Source organism: Dipodascopsis tothii (assembly GCF_038497935.1).
Source record: "Dipodascopsis tothii strain CBS 759.85 unplaced genomic scaffold V1510scaffold_46, whole genome shotgun sequence".
NCBI lineage: Eukaryota > Fungi > Ascomycota > Lipomycetes > Lipomycetales > Lipomycetaceae > Neoaidaea > Neoaidaea tothii.
The window spans coordinates 47,287-67,666 of NW_027118030.1; the positions used below are offsets into that span (position 1 = coordinate 47,287).

General features: G+C 66.6%; 7 protein-coding genes across 7 annotated transcripts; 5 read left to right on the plus strand and 2 right to left on the minus strand.

Moving 5' to 3' along the window:
- The first annotated feature begins 15 nt into the window (after nt 1–15).
- On the plus strand, nt 16–3,088 carry V1510DRAFT_286285 (uncharacterized protein). Its single transcript, XM_066930643.1, has 2 exons — nt 16–362; nt 394–3,088. The coding sequence occupies exons 1-2, from the start codon at nt 90–92 to the stop codon at nt 2,785–2,787; spliced, it is 2,667 nt and encodes an 888-aa protein (XP_066786668.1). The 5' UTR covers nt 16–89; the 3' UTR covers nt 2,788–3,088.
- Nucleotides 3,089–3,534: 446 nt separating this feature from the next.
- Nucleotides 3,535–5,261, plus strand: V1510DRAFT_286391 (uncharacterized protein). The gene is made up of 3 exons (XM_066930645.1): nt 3,535–3,550; nt 3,582–3,954; nt 3,986–5,261. Exons 2-3 carry the CDS (start codon nt 3,758–3,760, stop codon nt 5,247–5,249), a joined length of 1,461 nt encoding a protein of 486 aa, XP_066786669.1. The 5' UTR covers nt 3,535–3,550; nt 3,582–3,757; the 3' UTR covers nt 5,250–5,261.
- V1510DRAFT_423443 (uncharacterized protein) lies at nt 5,231–7,731 on the minus strand. Its single transcript, XM_066934937.1, has 2 exons — nt 7,435–7,731; nt 5,231–7,403 (listed from the first exon to the last, which is right to left on the minus strand). The coding sequence occupies exons 1-2, from the start codon at nt 7,602–7,604 to the stop codon at nt 5,723–5,725; spliced, it is 1,851 nt and encodes a 616-aa protein (XP_066786670.1). The 5' UTR covers nt 7,605–7,731; the 3' UTR covers nt 5,231–5,722.
- Nucleotides 7,732–8,061: 330 nt separating this feature from the next.
- On the minus strand, nt 8,062–10,244 carry V1510DRAFT_423446 (uncharacterized protein). The gene is made up of 2 exons (XM_066934938.1): nt 10,118–10,244; nt 8,062–9,897 (listed from the first exon to the last, which is right to left on the minus strand). Exons 1-2 carry the CDS (start codon nt 10,130–10,132, stop codon nt 8,197–8,199), a joined length of 1,716 nt encoding a protein of 571 aa, XP_066786671.1. The 5' UTR covers nt 10,133–10,244; the 3' UTR covers nt 8,062–8,196.
- A 207-nt stretch (nt 10,245–10,451) lies between these two features.
- Nucleotides 10,452–11,197, plus strand: V1510DRAFT_405149 (uncharacterized protein; the record flags this gene model as incomplete). Its single annotated transcript, XM_066932312.1, has 4 exons — nt 10,452–10,465; nt 10,529–10,816; nt 10,854–10,876; nt 11,097–11,197. 4 exons carry the CDS (start codon nt 10,452–10,454, stop codon nt 11,195–11,197), a joined length of 426 nt encoding a protein of 141 aa, XP_066786672.1.
- A 1,781-nt stretch (nt 11,198–12,978) lies between these two features.
- On the plus strand, nt 12,979–16,498 carry V1510DRAFT_286302 (hydroxymethylglutaryl-coenzyme A reductase-domain-containing protein). The gene is made up of 2 exons (XM_066930644.1): nt 12,979–13,705; nt 13,746–16,498. Exons 1-2 carry the CDS (start codon nt 13,184–13,186, stop codon nt 16,326–16,328), a joined length of 3,105 nt encoding a protein of 1,034 aa, XP_066786673.1. The 5' UTR covers nt 12,979–13,183; the 3' UTR covers nt 16,329–16,498.
- A 491-nt stretch (nt 16,499–16,989) lies between these two features.
- Nucleotides 16,990–19,827, plus strand: V1510DRAFT_432227 (uncharacterized protein). Its single transcript, XM_066935484.1, has 4 exons — nt 16,990–17,066; nt 17,169–17,619; nt 17,651–17,827; nt 17,859–19,827. Exons 2-4 carry the CDS (start codon nt 17,264–17,266, stop codon nt 19,801–19,803), a joined length of 2,478 nt encoding a protein of 825 aa, XP_066786674.1. The 5' UTR covers nt 16,990–17,066; nt 17,169–17,263; the 3' UTR covers nt 19,804–19,827.
- The last annotated feature ends 553 nt before the right edge of the window (nt 19,828–20,380 follow it).

Consider the following 20,380-nt stretch of genomic DNA (forward strand, 5'->3'; position numbering starts at 1 on the left):
GCGCAGCCTGCACGACCGCCACCGGCGATCAGGCGACGCGTACGCCGTCGCGTTGCCCTGGCAACGGTCGCGCGACTCGTGCAGCGGCGATGACGTCTGTTACCCGGGTGTGGCTTATCGTCCCCAACGGCGGATCCACGACCGCAGACGTGCCTGGCTCTACGGATTACGAGATGGCCGAGCCAGATCAGACCCCTGCCGGCCTAGGAGCGGCTGAGATGCCGGCGGCTGTGGCCGGACCGCTGTGGTTCATAGTGGACGGGCTGGGAACGGTGCGCGTGCCAGCTGGCGTCTACGACAAGGTCGTTGCGGACACAGGCCCGTCGCTGCTGTACTACGACGAGGACGAGGACGAGGTGGTGGTACGTGGGTGCGCGGACGAGCTGACGATAGGTGGGGTCCGAGCGCGAGCTGCGGGACCGACTGGGCGAGCTGCGGGGGCCGGCGCTGTTTTCGCTGGCGGGCGAGGGACCGGACTGGCTGGCGCCGTACCTGGCGACCGAGCGCGAGGCCGACAAGGCTGACAAGGCCGACAAGGCCGACAGGCCTGAGAGTGCAGCCATGCCGGTGGAGGACGAGCCGGCAGCGGAGGGGGGGGCGGTGGGGGCCGAGGAGACTGCCGCAGCGGCCGAGTCTGCGCTGGACCCGATCGTTCCCGACGCTGAGGCCACCACGCAGCCTGCTGGGCCTGCTGGGCCTGCTGAGGCTCTCGGAGCTGCTGCTGGGTCCCCCGAGCCGGCGGCCGAGCCGGCCGAGCCGGCCGTGCTCGCCGCCGACGGCCCTCGGCCGGTCGCGGCCGTCCCGGCGCCAACCGGCCAGCCGGCGGCCACAGCCGAAACCGCCTCCACGGCCACCGCGGGCTCAGACTCGGACACGGCCGCGTCCGACGAGACCGTGACCGACTTCGAGACCGTCACCGCGCCCACCGACGTCCGGGCGGGCTCGCCCGGGCCGACCGATCTGGGAATTGCCGACATCGGACACACCGACGTCCCCCCCACAGCCGAGCCCACGAGCCTGATCGACGCGTTCGAGATGATTCTCGGCGCCGTGCGCGCGCCGTCGTCCACGGCCGAGTCGCTCTCGTTCTTTGGCGACTCGGAGGCCGAGGTTTCGGACGCCGGCGACGACGCGTCCACCACAACCGGCTACGTCTCGTCCGCCGCGGACGACGCCGGCGGCACGTGGACCGGCCGCATGGCCAGCAACCTCCGGCACACGATCGGGCAGCTGCAGAGCCTGGCCGAGATGCCGCCGGACGCGTCTGCGGAGCTGCAGACGCTGTTTAGCCAGTTCCAGATCGGCCAGGACGGCCACCGGCCGGTCGTGACGCGCGACTCGCTCGAGCGCGCGCTGCTGACCGTCCAGGGCTTTGCAGTCCAGCTCGGCCGGGCCGTCGGTACGGCCAGCAACGACGCGCAGCTGCGCGCGCTGCAGACGTCGCTGCGGGACCTGGGCGCGCTCATGAGCCGGCCTGGCCGGCGGGGCTCGACGGCCAGCGCGGCGTCGGACGCCAGTTTCCTGACCCAGGTCGACCCCGACGCGGCCGGCCGGCTGGCGACCGGCGCCCGGCCGCCGCCGCTGCCGAGCAAGGTCCCAATTGCCGCCGGCGAGGCGTACGACGCGTCGGCGCGGTTTGCGGCGCCCGAGCCGCTCCACCACGGCTTCCGCCGGGCCATGTCCATGCAGGACCGGTTCTACCGGCCGGCGCCGGCGGTTCCGGGCCCGGAGCGGCCGCCGCGGCCGCCGCGGGACCCGTCGACGGGCGAGTATGTGCGGCCGAGCCGGCCGCCGCTGGCGCGGGCGCAGACGGCCGCAACCGCGCCGGGCACGCTGCACGCGCGGTTCGAGGCCGAGCGCGAGCACCTGCGGGCGCAGGCCGACGACATGGCGCGCTCGGTGTCGAGCGCAGACTCGGACGGGACCGTGCGGCCGCCGGAGTACGACGAGGACGCCGAGACCGTCGTGCCGCTCTACGAGGACGTGGCCGCGCTCGACGACTGGGCCAGCTCGGCCGCCCCCCGGGCCGCCGCCGCGCCCGCGGTCGCGCTGGCCGTCGACGAGCGCACGCTCAACCCGTTCGCCGAGCCGGCGCCATCGCCGGCGCCGCTGCCGACGCCGCCGTCCGGCCCGAGCAACCCCTGGGACGTGCCGCCGCCCACGCCGCCGTCGCTCAGCCGCGAGCTGTCGCAGACGGGGTTCCGGGCCGAGGAGGCCGCGCAGTTTGCGCCGTTCGTGCCGCCCGAGCGGCACCACCACCTGCACCGCGGCCGGGTCGAGGCCGTGGCCGAGGCCGGCGGGCACCCTCTGGCGGTCGCGGGCCCGCCGGCCGCGCGGTTCGGCCCGCCGTCGCCGTCGTCGATCCTGCGCGCCGAGACGGGCTACTTTGAGGAAGCGGCCGAGCCGCGGCGGCGCAGCCTGCCGCACGGCCCCACGTTCGTGGAGCCGTCGAGCCGGCGCGCGCGCGTCGACCGGCACACAGACTCGCTGTACTCGCTGCAGCGCCAGCGGCTGCGCGCGGCCGGCGTGAAGATGGACATCGAGATGAAGACGCTCGGGACGGACGCGCAGGAGCGCGCGGAGGTCGGCACGATGGGCATGGGCGTGGCCGCGAACGAGGCCGAGAAGACGTGCGCGCTCAGCCTGATCGAGCTCGAGTTCTTCTCGGCCGACAACATGGCGCTGGCGATCTACTACGCGCAGCAGGCGCACGGCGACGTGTCGGAGGCGATCGACCTGATCGAGAACGACCTCAAGGACGTGGAGGCGTTTGAGAACGGGCGGTAGACAGGCTGCCGACGCGCGCACGCGCCGAAACCGCTCTCGTCGTGGCTCAGGCCGGGCGCCGGCGGCGCCGCAGGCCGGCGGGCAGCGCCGCGCCGCGCGTCCGGCGCGGCGCGGCGCGGCAGGGACGCCAAGGTCCGGGCAGGACCTGTCCGCGCTTAGTCTACAAAACACTCCGCCATCGGAAGCCTGTAAATCCCTTCGGGAGCGTGCAAGCCCTTCGGGAGGCTGCCCCCCAGCACGCCACGGCGGTGACTCTGGCGCAACGCCCCGCCCGCCCGCCACGCCACCGCGCCCCGCCCGCCACGCCGCCGCCCGCCGCCGCCCGGCCCACCGCCACCCGCTCGCACGCTTCCGCCGCTAGCCGGCCCGTTCCGGCGACAGCGGCTCGGCACCGCTAGTGCGCACCTTATTCGTGTCCTAGCCTGGCCGGCACCGGTCCATAACGCCATCGCGCGCAAATTTAAAAAGCCGGCCGCCGCCTGTCTCGCTCCACCAGCACAATGGGCTACCTCTCTCCGCAGGCCGCCAACGCGTGCCTCTACACGACCTATGGCGTCTTTCTGTACGTGCCGCCGCCGCGTCGCTGACCGCAGTGTCTTCGGCCTCCTCGTGGCCTGGAAAATGTCCAAGCGCAACGAGTTCCTGGCCGCGGTCCGCAGCCAGAAGCCGATCCCGCTGGCCTTCAACTTCATCGCGTCCGGTGAGTTCGTGATGGTCCGGTAGTCCCCACAGCCAGCACTCTCCGCAAGTTTCTGGACCGACTGTAAGTCCGCCGGCGTCCGCGCTGACCGCAGCATTCTGTATCTCTCGAGCGAAAGCTCATGTGGCCACTACGGGTGCTTGTTTTCATACAGGCTGAGATATACCGTCTGAACTCGATCAAGTTAATACTTGCGTGAGAAGTGTGCTGCCACTGTGCCGGGACAGCCTCGAGCTGTTCTAATGCGCAGGCCTGGGCTGCGGCATCCTGATGTCGTACCCCGAGATCGGCGTCATCGCCGGCGTCCAGGGCGTGCTCGTGTACGCGCTGACGTCGTCGCTGCCGATCCTGATGTTTGCGTTTCTGGGCCCGCACGTCCGCAAGCGCTGCCCGGACGGCTTCGTGCTGACCGAGTGGGTGTTCCGGCGGTTCGGGTACATCCCCGGGCTGTACCTGGGCATTCTGACGTACGTGGAGGGGGGGGCGCGCTGACCGCAGGATCCTGACCATGTTCCTGTACATGGCCTCGGAGCTGACGTCGATCCAGTCGGTGGTCACGTACCTGACGGGCCTGGACGCGCTGCCGGTGGTCATCGTGCAGTGCGCGGTCACGACCATCTACACGTCGTGGGGCGGCTTCCACACGTCCTTCTTCACCGACAACGTGCAGGGCGTGATGATGACCGTCCTGATGATCATCGTGGCGATTGCGATGGGCACCCAGATCGACGTCGACCGCGAGCGCATTGTGTCGTCCGGCCTGACCCAGCCGAACCGCCTGGGCTGGCAGCTCATCTACATGTTCTCGGTCGCGATCGCGTCCAACGACTGCTTCATGTCGGGCTTCTGGCTGCGCACGTTTGCCTCGCGCAACGACCGCGAGCTGCTCATCGCGTGCGGCCTGGCGTCCTTCGTGCTGTTCACCTACCTCACCCTGGCGGGCTTCACCGGCATCCTGGCCGACTGGGCCGGCCTGCTGGGCGACACGCCGGAGGACAACGCGTACCTCTCGTTTTTCCTGCTGCTCAACCAGCTGCCCGGCTGGGTTGTGGGCTTTGTGCTCGTGTTCTCCGTGGCCATGTCCACTGCGGTCTTCGACAGCTTGCAGTCGGCCATGGCCACGTCGATCTCGAACGACATCTTCCGCAACAGGATCCCGACGATCTACGTGCGCGGCATAGTCGTGCTCGTGATTGCGCCGGCCATTGTGGTGGCTCTGCGCAGCCCGAACGTGCTCAACATCTACCTGATCTCGGACCTGATCTCGTGCTCGGCCATGCCCAGCATCCTGCTCGGCCTGGTGCCGGCCTTCAGCTTCATCAACGGCTTTGACGTCATTGTGTCAGGCCTGGGCGGCATCCTGACCATCTTCTTCTACGGCTGGGTGTACACTGGCACGGTCCAGGGCGGCGGCGGCATGCTCATCCTGGAGGAGGGTCTGTACGGCGGCGACTGGTCCGCGTTCGGCGCCTTTGTGGCCGCGCCGGTCGGCGCCGTGGCGTGGCTGATCGGCTCGGTTGCGCTGCGGTACATCTACAAATGGTGGCTGCGTGCGCTGCTCATCAAGGCGCGCCCGGCGTACGCCTGGGCCATTCCTGCCTACGACGCCCTCGCGCGCGTCACGGCGCCTTTCCGCGCCTGGGCGGCCTCCACCATTCCGGCCGAGTACGCTGATGGCTCGGACGGCCAGGAGCTGCAGCCGACTGCGGGGACGTACGCGGACTCGCACGACGACGAGTCGGTGCGCAAGACTGTGGTCTAGTTTTGGTAGTAATCGAGCGCGGCTCATTTTGGAAATAGGCAGCGCGCTGGGGCGCGGTTGAGCCGCACGCTGTGCGGCTGCGTAGGCCTGTGGCGGGACGGGGGGCTTTGGGCAGGGTTGTTGCAGAGAGACACCAGCCGCACGGGATACGGCGCTTGTTGCGCGAGGCTCAGCCGCACGGGATGCGGCGCTTGTTGCGCGAGGCTCAGCCGCATGGGATGCGGCGCTGGTTGCGCAAGCTCTCAGCCGCACGGGATGCGGCGCATGTCGCGTGAGCGCTCAGCCGCACGGATGCGCCGCATGTTCCACAGCCACGCCGCCGCATCATGTGCGGCGCGTGTTACACGGCTCCCGCCGCACCGCATGCGGCGCATGTTGCACAAGCACGCCCGCCGCCGCACTCTGTGCGGCGCGCCGTGCGCCGCACGGCTCTGCCCGGCGTCCGCTCAGCAAACTCGCTACCGACGTCCACTTCAGGCCACGAGAGCCCGCGACGCCGCCTCCCACGCGAAGCAGAGCAGCTGCTTGAGCTGCAGAATGTCCTCTTTCTTGTAGACGCGAGCCAGACGGCGGATCTCGTGCAGAAGCGCGTAGCAGCGACCGACGTTTTCCGGCGACACAAAGTCGGCGGCGATCTTGATGCACGGCGACAGGTTGCACACCTGGTGGGCGCAGCCTGCCGGGATGAAGACGGCGTCGCCAGGTCGCTGGACGAGGCGGTGCGCGGTGACACCGTGGCGTTCGCGCAGCAGATCCAGCTCGTCCGTGGTCAAGTAGTAGATCTGGCGATGGACGGGGTCGTCGGTGACAGCACGGCCACGACCGTGGGCCGCGCGCGGCTCGAACGGGTTGACGTAGCGGGCCGGGACCTCGAGCTCGCGCTGGCGGATGAACGCACGCAGCGCGGCTGCGTCGACGGCGTCAAAGATGTGCCAGACGGCGCCGACGCTGCCACCGTCCACGGTCGCGTGCGCCATGATGTTGATCGCGTCCGTCACGTCGAGGTGTAGGTTCGTCGTGCCCTTGCCGCCAGGCTCGCACCGCGACGGGTAGGCATTGTACATCTTCGGGCCGAGGTCTGGCGGGTTGCACGTTGCTGGAAACACAGACGCCAGATTGAAGCAACCAGCCCGGCGCGTGTACTTTGGCGCCGGCAGCGCGGTCTCAAAGTCCCTAAACAGGTCCGGGCAGACCGCGCGAAACTCGTCCGTGGTCGGCCAGTCCTTGAGCTTGAGGTTCTGCCTCTGGCCCTCGTACGAGCCGTCCGGGAAGCCCTCGAAGAACCGGCCAACCGTCGACGGAAACGCGATGTCGGTGTCTGCGTTGACGATGTAGCATGCGTCTGAGCCGTGCTGACGCACAAACTGCTGCGGTGACCAGTCCTCGGCGAGCGCCACATTCGTCAGCACAAACGGCGAGCCGGCGGCCCAGAGCCGGCCGAACGGAAGCTCGTCGGTGCTCTCGTAGTGCGCTGTCTCGGGCGGCGGCAGACCAGCAACGGCCGCCGGAGCTGCACTTCGGCGTCGACTGGCCACCGCCGCCAGCAGGTCCCTGACCTCCCCCGACCGCCGGCTGCTGACCGGAACCAGCTGCGTCTGTTTGTGCCTGTAGCCCTGCACACAGCCGTCGTACGCCCCCGGCTCGCCGGTGGTCCAGTCGTCAAAGCAGTCGATGCAGACTTCCAGCCCGCAAAAGAAGCACATAAAGTACCCGCTAAACAGCGACGACGCACACACGTCGCACAGCGACCGGTACCCCTCGTTGTCGGCCACCAGCCGCAGAAGTCTCGGCCGGCTTTCGTGGGCGGATTCTTGGCGGAGGATTTGCAGAAACGTCGGCGCAATCGTGTCCAGCACGAACTCCGCATCCGCCCGGCTGTACACCACCGGCGGCGGCTCGGCCGAGACCACGTCTGCCGCGATCTGGTCTTTGAACGCGTACGCGGTCGCGTCCGTCGTCTTTTTGGCGCTCACGTCCTCACGAAAGTACCGAAGACCATTGAACCTGCACCCGCCCAGGTCCGTCTTTCGGCGCGAGCACGACACGCATTTGAGCGCCTTAGTCGCCAGCGACCGGCACGCCTTTGTCTGGAGGTACACATAGCCTGCTGTCGCCGGTGGGTTGACTGTTACGGCCGTTTCAGGCCAGAAGGGTCTTCTGTCAGCAGTTTCGGCCAGATCCGTACCGTGATTTGCAGTCATGCAAGCTCAGTCGTGCCCGTTTCGCCGGGCTGGCAGTGCCTCGTGTGTCGACAGGACTGCTCGACCGCGTCTCGACCTTGATAGATCTGTGTTCGGCCGAAGGTGGGCTCAGGGTGTCCCGGCTTGGGTTCTGATCATCCGCCATCGTTGTCATTTCCGACTCCCAAGCCGATCAGCGTTCCCACGAGCACTCTGGTGTTTTAGAACTGTCCTTGGCGATCTGTTCGTTCGCCAGACAGCTGGCCATAGTCAAGACCGTGATCGTGGGTGCGGTTCGTGGCGCACGTCAGTACGGTTATGCAGGAACGTCCCAGCTTGTAGTTAAGCTCTGGCGTCCATATTGCCGCACCACAACAGACAACGCGACGTCGGCGAGCCTCTGGCGGCGGTTCCGTCGAAGGCAGACCCTGCGCGGCTGTCGGGCAAGAAGCGGTTTGTTGGAGGGCCATCTACGGCGGCCACCGGCCTATGAGCCGCACTTTATGCGGCGCAACGCCGCGCCACGTGCGGCTCAGCTGCCTGCCGAACGCCGCAGCGAGTGCGGCTCACTCAGAGGCTCCATCCTCTCGCACGCGGCTATATGCTGAGCCCCATTCGTGCGGCTATATGCGTCCACTAGACATTATACCAAGACGTGAATTACTAACACAAATGCAACACGTACAAACAACATATGCTACAGATATTTACCAAAACACTCCAGACCGGTCCCAGCGCCAGCCGGAGAACCGAAGACAAGGGCCAGCTTATCTGGTGCGGATGATACCGGCAGCCATCAGCAGCTCGATCTTGCGGCGGACCTCCGGGTTCTTCATGTGGTCGTTGAGTGCGGCCGGATTCTCGCGGGCCTGGCCGAGAATGGCCTGCATGACCGGGTCCTGCAGGACCGAGACGACCTCGGGGTCCTTGGAGATACGCTCCATGGTCTCCTGCTCGGTCTCGCCCTCCTGGGCCTGGAAGCGGGCGTAGTAGGCCTTGCTGATGAGGCCGTCGATCTCGGACTTGCTCTTGTGCTCGACGTCCTTCTCGGTGGCCGCGTTGAGGGTGTCGATGCACTTGCTGTACTCGCGCATGGCAAAGTACGCGTTGGCCTTGCGGATGTAGGCGCGCACAAACGACGGGTCCTTGGAAATGGCGTCGTCGCAGTCCTTGATGGCCTCAGGGAACGACAGCAGCTTGGCGTAGGCGGCCGCACGGTTCGAGTAGCCGCGGGGGTCCGCCGGCGCGCGCTTGATCATTTCTGTGTAGGCCTTGACGGCCGCGGGCCAGTCCGCGTTCTTGAACGCGGCATTGCCCTCCTCGCGGGCGGCCTCCGCCAGCTCGGGGCTGACGTAGGCCTCCTGCTCGAGACGCTTCTTCTCCTTCTCGGCCGTGCGGAGCTTGGCCAGGATGTCTGCCGAGCGATGCTCGGTCAACGACTTGCCGTAGTATTCGATCGCGCTGTCCCAATCGCCCAGCTTCTGGTACGCCGTGCCGATGCGAGCAAACGACTTGGCCATGACCTTGTAGTCCGTCCGCAAGAACCGACCCTCCTCGGTCGCGAACTTGCACGTAGCAATACACGTCTCATAGTCGCCCTTCTCGAACTCAGCCGCAGCCTTGTTGTTCAGGTACGTGATGTCCTTGTGGAGCTCCCAGGCCTTGTCGTAGTGGCCAATGGCAACGTCGAAGTTGCGCGCCTTGTACTCCTTGTTGCCGAGGGCCTTCGCCTCGTCGGCCTCCTTCTTGGCCTTGGCCTCCTCGTCCTCCTCGGGCTCGGGCTCGGGCTCGGGCGCCTTGGCCGGCTCGGGCGCCTTCGGCGCCGGCTTGGGCGCGTCCGGCATCGGCGTGTCCTTGGGCTCGGACGCGGGCGCGCCCTGCGGCGGCATTTGCAGGTCCAGGCCGAGAAGCACCGCAATGACCTGCATCATGCGCGGGTCCGCCGTCATCTCGGTGTTGATCGTGCCGGGGCTCTTTTGGATCTTCTTGAGCTTCTCCACAAACGCAGCGTCCGCCAGGAACGCGCTGGTCTTCGGGTTGGCTGCCAGCTTGCCCCACATGCTGTCGTTGAACATCTGGCCCATGCCCATGTCGGGCGTCTGGCCGTCTGCGGCGGCCTCCTCCGCGATCGCGTCGTCAACCGCCTTCAGGCCGGACTTGGCCTGCGCATTTGCCGGGTCCAGCTTGAGCACCTCCTCGTACGTGTCCTTGGCACCAATCAGGTCGCCCAGGCCGTGCAGGGCCGTGGCCTTGCGCGTGTAGCCCTTGGCCCACGTCGAGTTGATCTTCACGCACTCCTCGGCGTCCTTCAGGGCGTTCTCAAAGTCCCGCTTGGACGCGTACGAGCCCGAGCGGTTCGAGTACAGCACATGGTTCGGCGTCGGCGACGCGGCAATCGCTTGCGTAAACAGATCGATGGCCTTGTCAAAGTCCTTGGCCGCAAAGGCGGCGTTGCCCTGGGCTTTCAGCTGCGTGTCGTCAGTCTTGTTCGCCTGCCCGCCACAATTGATCGGCGCGGTTCGGGGCCCCGTTCGATTCGTCCGCGACTGGTGCGAGCAGCACCCGAAGCGCACCATCTGCTAGCAGCCGCCTCCACCGACGTCCAGCCGCAGAGTTGCGGCCCCTGTCAGCGGTCTCGGCGGCCGCACTGACCGGATCGCCCACCACCGCGCACGGCTTCGTACTCACCTCGTCAGCAGACATTGTAACTTGCAGTAGACACACGGGTGATCACTGTCAATCGGTTCAAGAGTACGTGAGCGGGGGGTCACGTTTTGTGCTTGTCCGAAAAAATTTCTCAGTCGTACAGCCGAGCAGCGTCGATGGTCGACCGAATATATCTGGCTGCCGGTGAAAGTTCCAGAAAGGCCGGCGCGGTTCTGCCGCACGTGACGCTGAACACGTTACCCGGCTGAACATGTCTGCGGTCCCGGCTGGGAATTTACCCGGCCATCGTGCGGCGCAACACAAATACGCGGCTGTCACAGACCGGACGGCATCCGCAGGCCGGCACCCGCGCACGATGGTCAACTGGAGGTAAGCGCGGCTGCGCCGGGCGCTGTCCGGCGCGCCCCCCGGCCCACACAAGCTGACCGACAGCACGGACTCGCTGACAGTGCCCGCTGGGTACGAGACGCCGCCGTTTCCGTCGCTGCGGTGGCCGACCAGCAACACGTTCGAGACGTACAACTACCTGTATTACAAGAGCGACGTCTGGAAGTTCACGCTGTACTGGACCATGATCATGTACGCCGGGTTCTACGGCGTGGCAGCGCTGTGGGCGGCACTGATGGGCCGCAAGCTGGTGCAGGGTGGGATCACGGTGGGGGTCTATCTCGCCGTCGGCGGCGCGATGGCCTTCCTGAGCGGGAGTATTGTTGGGGCGATGTAAGTGCACGCGCGTGCGGCGCAAGCTGACGTACAGTCTCGCCCTGGTGTACAGCGCAGGTAAGCGGTAACAGCCGGCGCGCGGCGACCGGCCGGACACGCACAGCCGTGCCCGCAGACGGTGCCGGGTGAGGGGAACGCCAGCGTCTGTGAGCCGTACGCGCCGGCAGCCTCGTTGGGCGCAGATCGTCACGGCGAGGCCGGATGCTAGACGCAGTGACCGGCCGCAGCCGGGACCTCGCCGGTGGATCGCGGCGTACTAACGTTTAATCTTGTTTAGGTTCATTCATCATGTCGACGTGGATTCCGTTTGTCTGGGGCGTGGTGCAGATATTCACGCTCGTCATGTCCTCGTACTCGATGTCGTCGATTGTTCTTTAGGAGGACCGGGCGGCGTCCGCGCGCGTACGCCGAGCGAGCCGGCGAGTGCCACGCAGCCGAGCGACAGCCGGCCGGTCGTGCAGCACCGACGCTCAGGCTCTGCGGCTGGCCGTCTTGGGCCGCGCCTAGCCCGGACCCGGCGCGCTGGGTCCAATGCTGAGACCGGCCGGCGGCCGGCGCAGAACACAGTCCGGGGCCTGGCCGGCGGTAGGCGTGTCAGCTGCACCGCCCGCAGATCGGCGCCGCGCAGTGGCTGCGCCTGGGACCTGCCAGCTGGTCTGTAGCCGCCGGCCGCCAGCAACGTGTCACGATGGGTCTCACACCACACGGTAGCAATGGGACATGGCCATGGTGCGGCGTGCTTGCAAGCGCTGCGACAAACCTTATATGCGTGATAGCCGCGCTGGGGTGTGAACCATAATGCGTACCCCAGCAAACGTTTTGTGTAGCCGGCCTGCTGGGCGTTCGGTGCCAGGCGCTGCCCCAGGCACCGCCATGCGGTCGGCGGTCGTGTGCATGCGCGCGCGAGCCGCGTCAGGGACAGCTGCGCCGCAGCGGCGGCTCACCGCCAGCTGCACGCCCAGCCGCCGTGCATGGTTCCGCTGGCGTGGGCCGTACATCTGCGTGCGCGGTGTAACCCGGGATGCTCATCCACGTCGGCCGCGCTTAGCGGTGCGGTCTGCTGGTCTTTGCGGGCGCCTAACATGTCTGCTGGCGCACAAGCACTCGCCGTCGGCGACTCGCCCTGCAACGCCTCCGACGTCTGCTGGCGCCGCCGAGCCTGCGCTCATCTGTGCGCCGCCCTGTGCGCCCGTGGCGGCTGCCATCCCCCGGGCACCTGATGGCGACCCACCAGGGCAAGCGCGCGTTCTCTGGCATCATCTAGGCCCGATTGAGCGGCTGTGTCCGGCGAGCCCCCCCCTAAGCGATTGCGCACTTTGGAGATATGCAGGGTGGCCCAGTCCGCACGCCCGGGCAAGCGCGCGGCCCCCCCCAGCCTGGGCTAGTGTCGCATTCGCGCGGCTAGGCCGATCTGTCAGTCGCGACCCCGATCTCGGCGGCCTCCCAAGACCTCCGCGACACTGTCTTGCGCTGCGCCCGTACGCTCGCGTTGCGCGGCAGTGCCGGACGGCTGCTGGCGAGCTCCCCTTGGGTCCTTGCGCCGCCGGACGGCCGGGCGACCAGCCCCGGCCGCCAGCGCGGCCGACACGTCCCGCCCGATGTTTCACCCGGCGCGCATTCTGGCTTGCCCGTTTGAGCGCTCGTGTGCATATCTTTGTACATTTTACCGCATTGAGCCATTTCTCCTTTCGCCAAACTGGCGCTAGCCTCGAAGCACAGCTGACCATCTGGACCACTCCCATCTCCCGCCGGCTTCCGCCGCGCGTGTCAGCGCAGCCCGTCTGGGAGCCGACGGGGCTGAGACGTCGCCACGGTGACGTACGCAGTCACCGTGAGCATCCGTCCGTGCGCGCACGAATAGGGTGCCACGTCCGTCGGAGCGGCAGCGGGAGAGCGTTGTCGCTTGGTAACTGTCGTATGCCATTAGGCTGTCTGTGGTTTGCCCAAAGCTAAAATTATACGTTTTCGCTTTCCTCTTCACTGTACTATCACCGCGCACACTACGCAGTAATCGTATTGTTGCCATAGCGCAAATCCCCTAACCCCCGTTTTTTTTTCGCTCGTCCGCTGTTTCTCGCCCACATTCGCCGTCAGATTTAAACTGCTGGACTTTTCCGTCATACCCCTCCAACTGGTGTGTGCTGTGCCTAGTCCGTTACGACAAGCTCCAGAAAGACTGCAATTGGGCCAGGTCTTGCTCCGCGAGTTTGCCGCAGTCCTCCCGCTCGTCGAGGTCCTCACTGTTCCCGGCGTTCCACGGCCGACACGGTTGAACAAACACACGGCCGGTTCCGGACGGTCAGTCCAGCAAAGCCCCAGCCTACTTTGTGGGCTTTTTCCAGCCTCTCTCTCTCGTCTGCCAAGATGTCTGTCCTGGCCAAGCTGCTGTCAGCGGTGACGCTGCCGGCGGCCACGCACCCCATTCACACTATCGTCTTCATCGGCCTACTTGCGTCGACGGCGTACTTGTCGGCGCTGGACATCTCTGTTCCGCACGGCGAGGCGCTCGCGCCGGCGCACCTCTATCGCCCGGTGGTCTCGTCTTCCGTTCCGGTCTCGGAGTGGAAGAGAATCGACGACCCGTCCAAGTACCCGCTGGCCTCGCGCTATGCGTTTGTCCAGCTCGAGTTCAACGAGGATGAGGTCGACCTCATGCCCAAGATCAACGTCAACTCGTCTGCGCTGGTCGACTCGGAGTACTCGCTGCTGCTGCCCTACGACCAGTTCCGCGACTGGTCCGAGAACCAGCGCGAGATTCCTGTGTCGCAGGCTGCTGACGACTCGGTTTTCTCCGGCTGGGTCTGGAAGCAGCACACGTCGGCCAACTCGTTCTCGTGGCTCGAGTGGAGTAAGATCAAGTTTTACAACTTCACCAAGCTCATCAAGGTATGTTTCATTTGGCGAGACCTCGGCTAACTTGTTCCAGAACGCCGAGACATTTGACCTGGTCGTCATGGTCGCGGTCTACATTGCCATGCACCTGACCTTTGTCGGCCTGTTCCTGTCGATGCGCCGCCTGGGCTCCAACGTCTGGCTGGCGACCTCGGCCCTGATCTCGTCGTTCTTTGCGTTTCTGTTCGCTCTCGGCACCACCAGCTACCTGGGCGTGCCGATCAACATGGTCCTGCTTTCCGAGGGCCTGCCCTTCCTGGTCGTTGCCATTGGCTTCGAGCGCCAGGTCGCGCTCACCAAGGCTGTGTTCAAGGAGTCCAAGCCGACGATCAACGACATTGTCCGCGCCGTGCAGGACATTGGCCCCAAGGTCATGACGAACTACCTTATTGAGATCGCTGTGTTTGCTGCCGGTGCCTGCACCGGTGTTGGCGGTCTGCGCCAGTTCTCGTTCCTGTCGGTATGGATTCTGGTCTTTGACGCTATCATGACCTTCACCTTCTACGTGGCCATCCTGGGTATCAAGCTCGAGATCAACAAGATCAAGCGCCATGCCATGATTCGCAAGGCTCTCGAGGAGGATGGTGTGTCGGACAAGGTTGCCGAGTCGGTGGCCGAGTCGGTCGACCGCTCGGAGAGCATCACCCCCGGCGAGTCGACGTACTTTGGCAAGGTTGTCAAGGACTCGACCGTGTCGCGCTTCAAGCTTCTGATGGTCATCAGCTTCATTGGCCTTAACGTGTTCAACCTGTCGTCGGCGCCATTCAACGAGGAGAAGGCTGTTGCGGTGGACCCTTATGTCGTGCTGCCGTCGCTGAAGGCGCTGGTTGCCCGCTTCCCGACCGAGTCGATCATGGTGACGGTGATGCCGCCCATGAAGTACGAGCTCGTCCCGGCGTCGTCGTCGGTCGAGGCTGCGCTTACGTCTCTGTTTGACAAGTGGAGCCGCACTGTCGGCGACCCCGTCCTGTCCAAGTGGATCATGTTTGTGCTTGCTGTCAGCGTCGGTCTGAACATGTACCTGTTCAAGGCTTCGCAGTACTCTGCGCAGGCCCCGCACATCAAGGTTGTCGAGAAGGTTGTCGAGGTGCCGCTGGTGTCGACGAGCGCGTCGACGACGACGACGTCGATCCAGTCATCGCAGATCTTCTCGGACTCGGACTCGGACAAGGAGGACTCTGGTCTGGTCGAGATCAACATCAAGCCGCGCCTGCTTCCCGAGGACGAGGCTCTGTCGCTTGTCAAGGAGGGTCGCACGAAGGAGCTCCACGACGACGACGTCGTGAAGCTCGCGCTCAAGGGCAAGATCCCGCTTCACGCTCTCGAGCGCCAGCTCGCGGACTGCACGCGCGCTGTCCACGTCCGCCGCGCTGTGATCACGGAGCTGATGACGACCAACGCCAACGGCACCGCCAACGGCAGCAACCTGGAGAAGTCCAAGCTGCCGTACCTGCACTACGACTTTGCTCGTGTTCTCGGCGCATGCTGCGAGAACGTGATCGGCTACATGCCCATCCCTGTCGGCGTCGCTGGCCCTGTGGTCATCGACGGCAAGAGCTTCTACATTCCCATGGCCACGACCGAGGGCTGCCTGGTTGCGTCGACGATGCGTGGCTGCAAGGCCATCAACGCCGGCGGCGGTGTGACGACGGTGCTGACGCACGACGGCATGACGCGTGGCCCGTGTGTGTCGTTCCCGTCGCTTGCTCGTGCCGGTGCCGCCAAGATCTGGCTTGACTCGGAGGAGGGCCAGCGCGTGATGAAGAAGGCGTTCGACTCGACGTCGCGGTTTGCCCGTCTGAGCTCGCTCAAGACGGCGATCGCCGGCTCGCTGCTCTACATCCGCTTCAGCACGACGACGGGCGACGCCATGGGCATGAACATGATCTCGAAGGGCGTGGAGCACGCGCTCAAGTTCATGGTGGAGTCCGCCGGGTTCCCCGACATGGAGGTCGTGTCGGTGTCGGGCAACTACTGCATGGACAAGAAGGCCGCGGCGATCAACTGGATCGAGGGCCGCGGCAAGAGCGTGGTGGCCGAGGCGATCGTGCCCGGCAACATTGTGCGGTCGGTGCTGAAGAGCGACGTGGACGCGCTGGTCGAGCTCAACGTGAGCAAGAACCTGGTGGGCAGCGCGCTGGCCGGCTCGATCGGCGGCTTCAACGCGCACGCGGCCAACCTGGTGACGGCGATCTACATCGCCACCGGCCAGGACCCGGCGCAGAACGTGGTCAGCTCGAACTGCATGACGCTGATGAAGAACGTCGGCGGCAACCTGCAGATCTCGGTGAGCATGCCGTCGATCGAGGTCGGCACCATCGGCGGCGGCACGGTGCTGGAGCCGCAGTCGGCGATGCTGGAGATGCTCGGCGTGCGCGGCCCGCACCCGACCAGCCCCGGCGACAACGCGCGCCAGCTCGCCAAGGTGGTCGCGGCCGGCGTGCTGGCCGGCGAGCTGTCGCTGTGCGCGGCGCTGGCGGCCGGCCAGCTCGTGCAGAGCCACATGGCGCTCAACCGGTCGGCGCCGGCGACGCGCAACGCGACGCCCGTGCCGGCGAGCTCGGTCGCGGACCTCACGCGCCTGACCGAGGGCTCGAAGATCTGCTTCACGCCGTAGGGCGCTCGCGTCCGGAATCACATTCGACAAACACGCTACGAAACCCAGAGTCGTCAGTGGATGCCATATAATTACTAATGCGTCGGCCAAGCTGTTGGCGTCTGCCGTGTACCAAAACCATTGTTCTTTCTTTTGTCCGACCGCAGTCGCAGCCGCAGCCGTTGCTGTTGCGCTCGTTATGAATCCGAGGGCCGCGTGCCTCCCTGTATTCTTACGTCGCGACCCGCCACCCCGGCTATAGAGGTGGCCGGCGGGCTGCGGCCCAAAATCGTGGAGTCGACCGCTTGCACTGAAAATCGCACGGCATTACGGGCTTGGTGGCTTTAGATGCGTCTTCTGCATGACTGTTGTTTGTGTTTGCTGCTTAATGGATGGGTTCATTGCGAAGTGGGCGCGCGCGGGTGACTGCGCTGGCGCTAGTGTAGCCCGACGTCACCGGCTAGCGCGGCTGCGGGACATACGCACGCCGTGCCTACGTCTAGCCCGCGCATCCGCGTCTCGTCTATGCACCGTGCGCGGCCGGGGGTGCAGTAGCGCATGACTGCGTCCGGTGACCGCCCGGGAGATCGGATCGCGGCGCTAGCGGCGGCGCTGACTAATTGCGTTACCCGGCCCCCGTTTTAGGCAGGCGCACGCCGCACGTGACCTCGGCCTTAGCCCACGGAGATGCGCACTGCGCCGCCCTGACAGCTGGCAGAACCAGATCGACGACGGGCCCCCAGACCCGCACAAGTTCCGGTACGTGGCCGCCGCGCGCGGCGCGCCGGCACCGGTGTGCCGCGCCGGCACCGGTGTGTCGCGCCGGCCGCGGCACCGTGCATTGGCACTGACGATCGGCAGACGCAGGCCCAAGGCCGAACGGCGGACTATCCGGAGACCGCATCCGAGCGGACACGATCACAGACGAGCAGAGCAGCGCACGGCAGCGCGCCAACATGTCGCTCGGGCCAGCGCGCATGGCCGGGCGACCGCCGGCCGTGCGATCGCCCATGTCGATGACCGCGCTGGTGGGGGCATCGGACGACAGCCCGACCGTCGAGAGCCCCGGCATGAGCCAGCTCGCGGCCGCAGCGTCCGAGGCGGCCGCGGCCGAGTCCAACAGCCCGCCCGAGGGCGGCGTGGGCGCAGACCAGCGCCGAACCAAGGCGTGCGACTACTGCCGGGCGCTCAAGGTGCGGTGTACGCCCGAGGACGAGAGCCGGCCGCTGGGGACGTGCATGCGGTGTGCGCGCGGGTCGCGCCCGTGCAACTTCACGATCTCGCAGCGCAAGCGGCAGAAGCGCACCGACACGTAAGTGGCGGCGCGGCAGCGCTGACGGCAGACGGGTGGCCGACCTGGAGAAGAAGCTCGAGGAGCTGACAGCGCGGCTGAGCCAGGCCGAACACGCCGGCGAGGCCGAGCACGCCGAGCGGCCGCGCTGGGAGCGGTCCGAGAGCGAGGCCGAGGCCCGCGCGCGGCCCGGGACGGCGGGCGACGACGCGCCGTCGGTGTCGGATCGGTAAGTGGCCGGACGGGCGCGCTGACGCCAGCTCGGCCAGCGACACGCCGCAGAGCGCGCGCGGCCACAAGCGGCCGTTTGACGACCGGGCAGTGCCGGCGCTGCCGGCGCTGCCGGCACTGCCGGCGCTGGTCGAGGACGTGCCGGCGTGCATCACGCAGGAGGAGACGACCGCGTGCTGCAACCCATCGTACGGCCCGATCGGGATCCCGGTCGATAGGGTGTACGTGCTGCTGCGCGACGCCCGCCTGCCGCTCGACGCCGCCGAGAAGAACTTCGACTACTTCTGCACGCACATGCTGCCGAACTTCCCGTTCATGGTCATCGGCGACAAGACCAGCTTCGCCACGTTTGTGCGCGAGAAGCCGATCCTGACGCTGTGCATCTCGGCCGTGTCCACGCTCAAGGTCGCGGACGACGCCGTCGTGGACACGCTGCTGCGCAGCGCGTACCGCGAGGTCGCCGAGCAGGCGCTCGTGATCGGCAACAAGTCGGTCGAGCTCATCCAGTCGCTGGTGACGCTGTCGCTGTGGTACAACCCCAAGGAGAACTACGAGTTCATGAAGAGCTACCTGTTCCAGTCCACGGCGCTGTCGATGGCGATGAGCCTCGGCTTCGACCGCGAGACGTACAAGCTGCAGCAGTTCCAGAACACGGACGACGCGCTGCTCTGGCGGTCGACCGAGCTGCCCAACCCGGCCGCGCTCGAGTGCCGCCGGCTGTGGCTGTCGATCTTCATCTACATGTCGATGCTGCAGATGCTCTTCCGGCAGTCGTCGATGATGCCGGCGACCAAGCACATCCAGAACTGCCTCGAGGCCGTCGACAAGAACAAGCACCGCGTGGCCGGCGACGGCCGCCTGGCGCAGATGCTGCGGCTGCACTCGATCTGCGAGCAGATCTCGACGATCATGCACCCCACGTCGGTCAGCGAGCACGTCAAGTTCGACGACAGCCGGCTGATGCACATGCTCACCCTGTTCGAGAACCAGCTCAAGGACTGGCGCGACGCGCTGCCGGCCGCAGACCGCGACGACCTCTCGCTCATGATCTGCTACCACTCGATCCAGATCTACCTGCACGAGGTCAGTCTCCACAACGAGACCAACCGCGAGATGTTCGCCGTGCCCTTCACCGAGGAGAACCTGACGCCGCCGCACCTGGTCATCACGCCACGACGGGCCGAGGCGATCCTGTGGGTCATCTCGTCGTGCCACAGCCTGATGGACGTCATCTGCGAGACCGACCCGCGCGTGTTGGCCGGCCACCCGACCCACGTCCTGGGCCGCACCATCTACGCGCTGTCGATCATGCTCAAGATCTCGGTGATCGTGCTGACGTCCAACATGCTGTCCTCGGTCTGCACCATGAAGTCCCTGCGCATCGAGCACTACCTCGGCAAGGCCTACCAGCAGTTCCTGGCCGTGTGCCGCGACTACCCGGGCCTGAACACCATCTCCAAGTTCCGGTACATCCTCGCCAAGTTCTACCTGTCGCTGCAGAAGTACAAGGTCATGGCCGAGTGCCAGGACCGCGCCGACCGGCTCGACGCCCGCCGCCCGAGCTCCGCCGACGGCGACTCGTCCAGCGCGTCCTCCCAGCCGGACGACCGCCCGCCGTACCAGTCGCCGGCGCGCCCGCCCGTCCAGAGCCGCGCCTACGCGCACCCGGCCCCGGGCTACGGCCGCACCCCGCTGTCGCTGCCGCCGCCGCCCACGGGCGTGCCCATGGGCGTGTCCGTGTCCATGCCCCAGCCCGCGGACACCCTCCAGCTCACCGAGGACTTCCTGAACGACGTGCCGGACTTCCTCAAGGGCCTCCAGTCGTCCTCGGACCTCATGTTCCCGGGCATCGACCTCAACTCGATCATGATCGAGAACGACGCCTGGTTCTCGTCCAGCAAGAGCGCCGAGCAGTTCCAGAACCTCGATCTCGAGCTCAAGAACATGCAGGTCTCTGGCTATTCGAGTGTATAGTATGTAATGAATGGTCTCTACGCACCGCGCCGCACCATGCGGCTATATGCCGCACACCGTGCGGCTCACTGCCCGCAGGGCACTACCCTCGACGGAGTCGCCGCCGGAGGCTCGTTGCGCCTCGGACGTACGAGCCTCCGGCGGCGACTCCGTCGAGGGTAGCTGCCCTGCGGGCAGGCTGAAACTGAGCTCGCGGACACGGCCTGGGGTCCGTGCGGCTACATGCCGCACGCCGTGCGGCTCACTGCCGAAGGCAGCCACCCTCGACGGAAACGCCGCCGGAGGCTCGTACGTCGGCGGTGCAACGAGCCTCCGGCGGCGACTCCGTCGAGGGTAGCTGCCCTGTGGGCAAGCTGAAACTGAGCTCGCGGATACGGCCTGGGGTCCGCGCGGCTATATGCCGCACCTCGTGCGGCGCACAGCCCGGAGGGCACTACCCTCGACGGAGTCGCCGCCGGAGGCTCGTCACACCACGGACGTACGAGCCTCCGGCGGTGACTCCGTCGCGGGGAGCTGCCCGGCGGGCCGGCTGGAACCGCGCCCACGAGATCGAGCCGCGGGCCGTGCGGGGATCTGC

Bases quoted from the DNA above. Each gene is read 5' to 3' on its own strand.
- V1510DRAFT_286285 (XM_066930643.1), top strand. From the start codon at position 90: ATGACGTCTGTTACCCGGGTGTGGCTTATCGTCCCCAACGGCGGATCC. The intron at 363-393 runs GTACGTGGGTGC...AGCTGACGATAG, and splicing joins AGGACGAGGACGAGGTGGTG to GTGGGGTCCGAGCGCGAGCT.
- V1510DRAFT_286391 (XM_066930645.1), top strand. From the start codon at position 3,758: ATGTCGTACCCCGAGATCGGCGTCATCGCCGGCGTCCAGGGCGTGCTC. The intron at 3,955-3,985 runs GTACGTGGAGGG...CGCTGACCGCAG, and splicing joins CTGTACCTGGGCATTCTGAC to GATCCTGACCATGTTCCTGT.
- V1510DRAFT_423443 (XM_066934937.1), bottom strand. From the start codon at position 7,604: ATGACAACGATGGCGGATGATCAGAACCCAAGCCGGGACACCCTGAGC. The intron at 7,404-7,434 runs GTACGGATCTGG...TGCTGACAGAAG, and splicing joins TTGCATGACTGCAAATCACG to ACCCTTCTGGCCTGAAACGG.
- V1510DRAFT_286302 (XM_066930644.1), top strand. From the start codon at position 13,184: ATGTCTGTCCTGGCCAAGCTGCTGTCAGCGGTGACGCTGCCGGCGGCC. The intron at 13,706-13,745 runs GTATGTTTCATT...AACTTGTTCCAG, and splicing joins ACTTCACCAAGCTCATCAAG to AACGCCGAGACATTTGACCT.
- V1510DRAFT_432227 (XM_066935484.1), top strand. From the start codon at position 17,264: ATGTCGCTCGGGCCAGCGCGCATGGCCGGGCGACCGCCGGCCGTGCGA. The intron at 17,620-17,650 runs GTAAGTGGCGGC...CGCTGACGGCAG, and splicing joins CGGCAGAAGCGCACCGACAC to ACGGGTGGCCGACCTGGAGA. The intron at 17,828-17,858 runs GTAAGTGGCCGG...CGCTGACGCCAG, and splicing joins GCGCCGTCGGTGTCGGATCG to CTCGGCCAGCGACACGCCGC.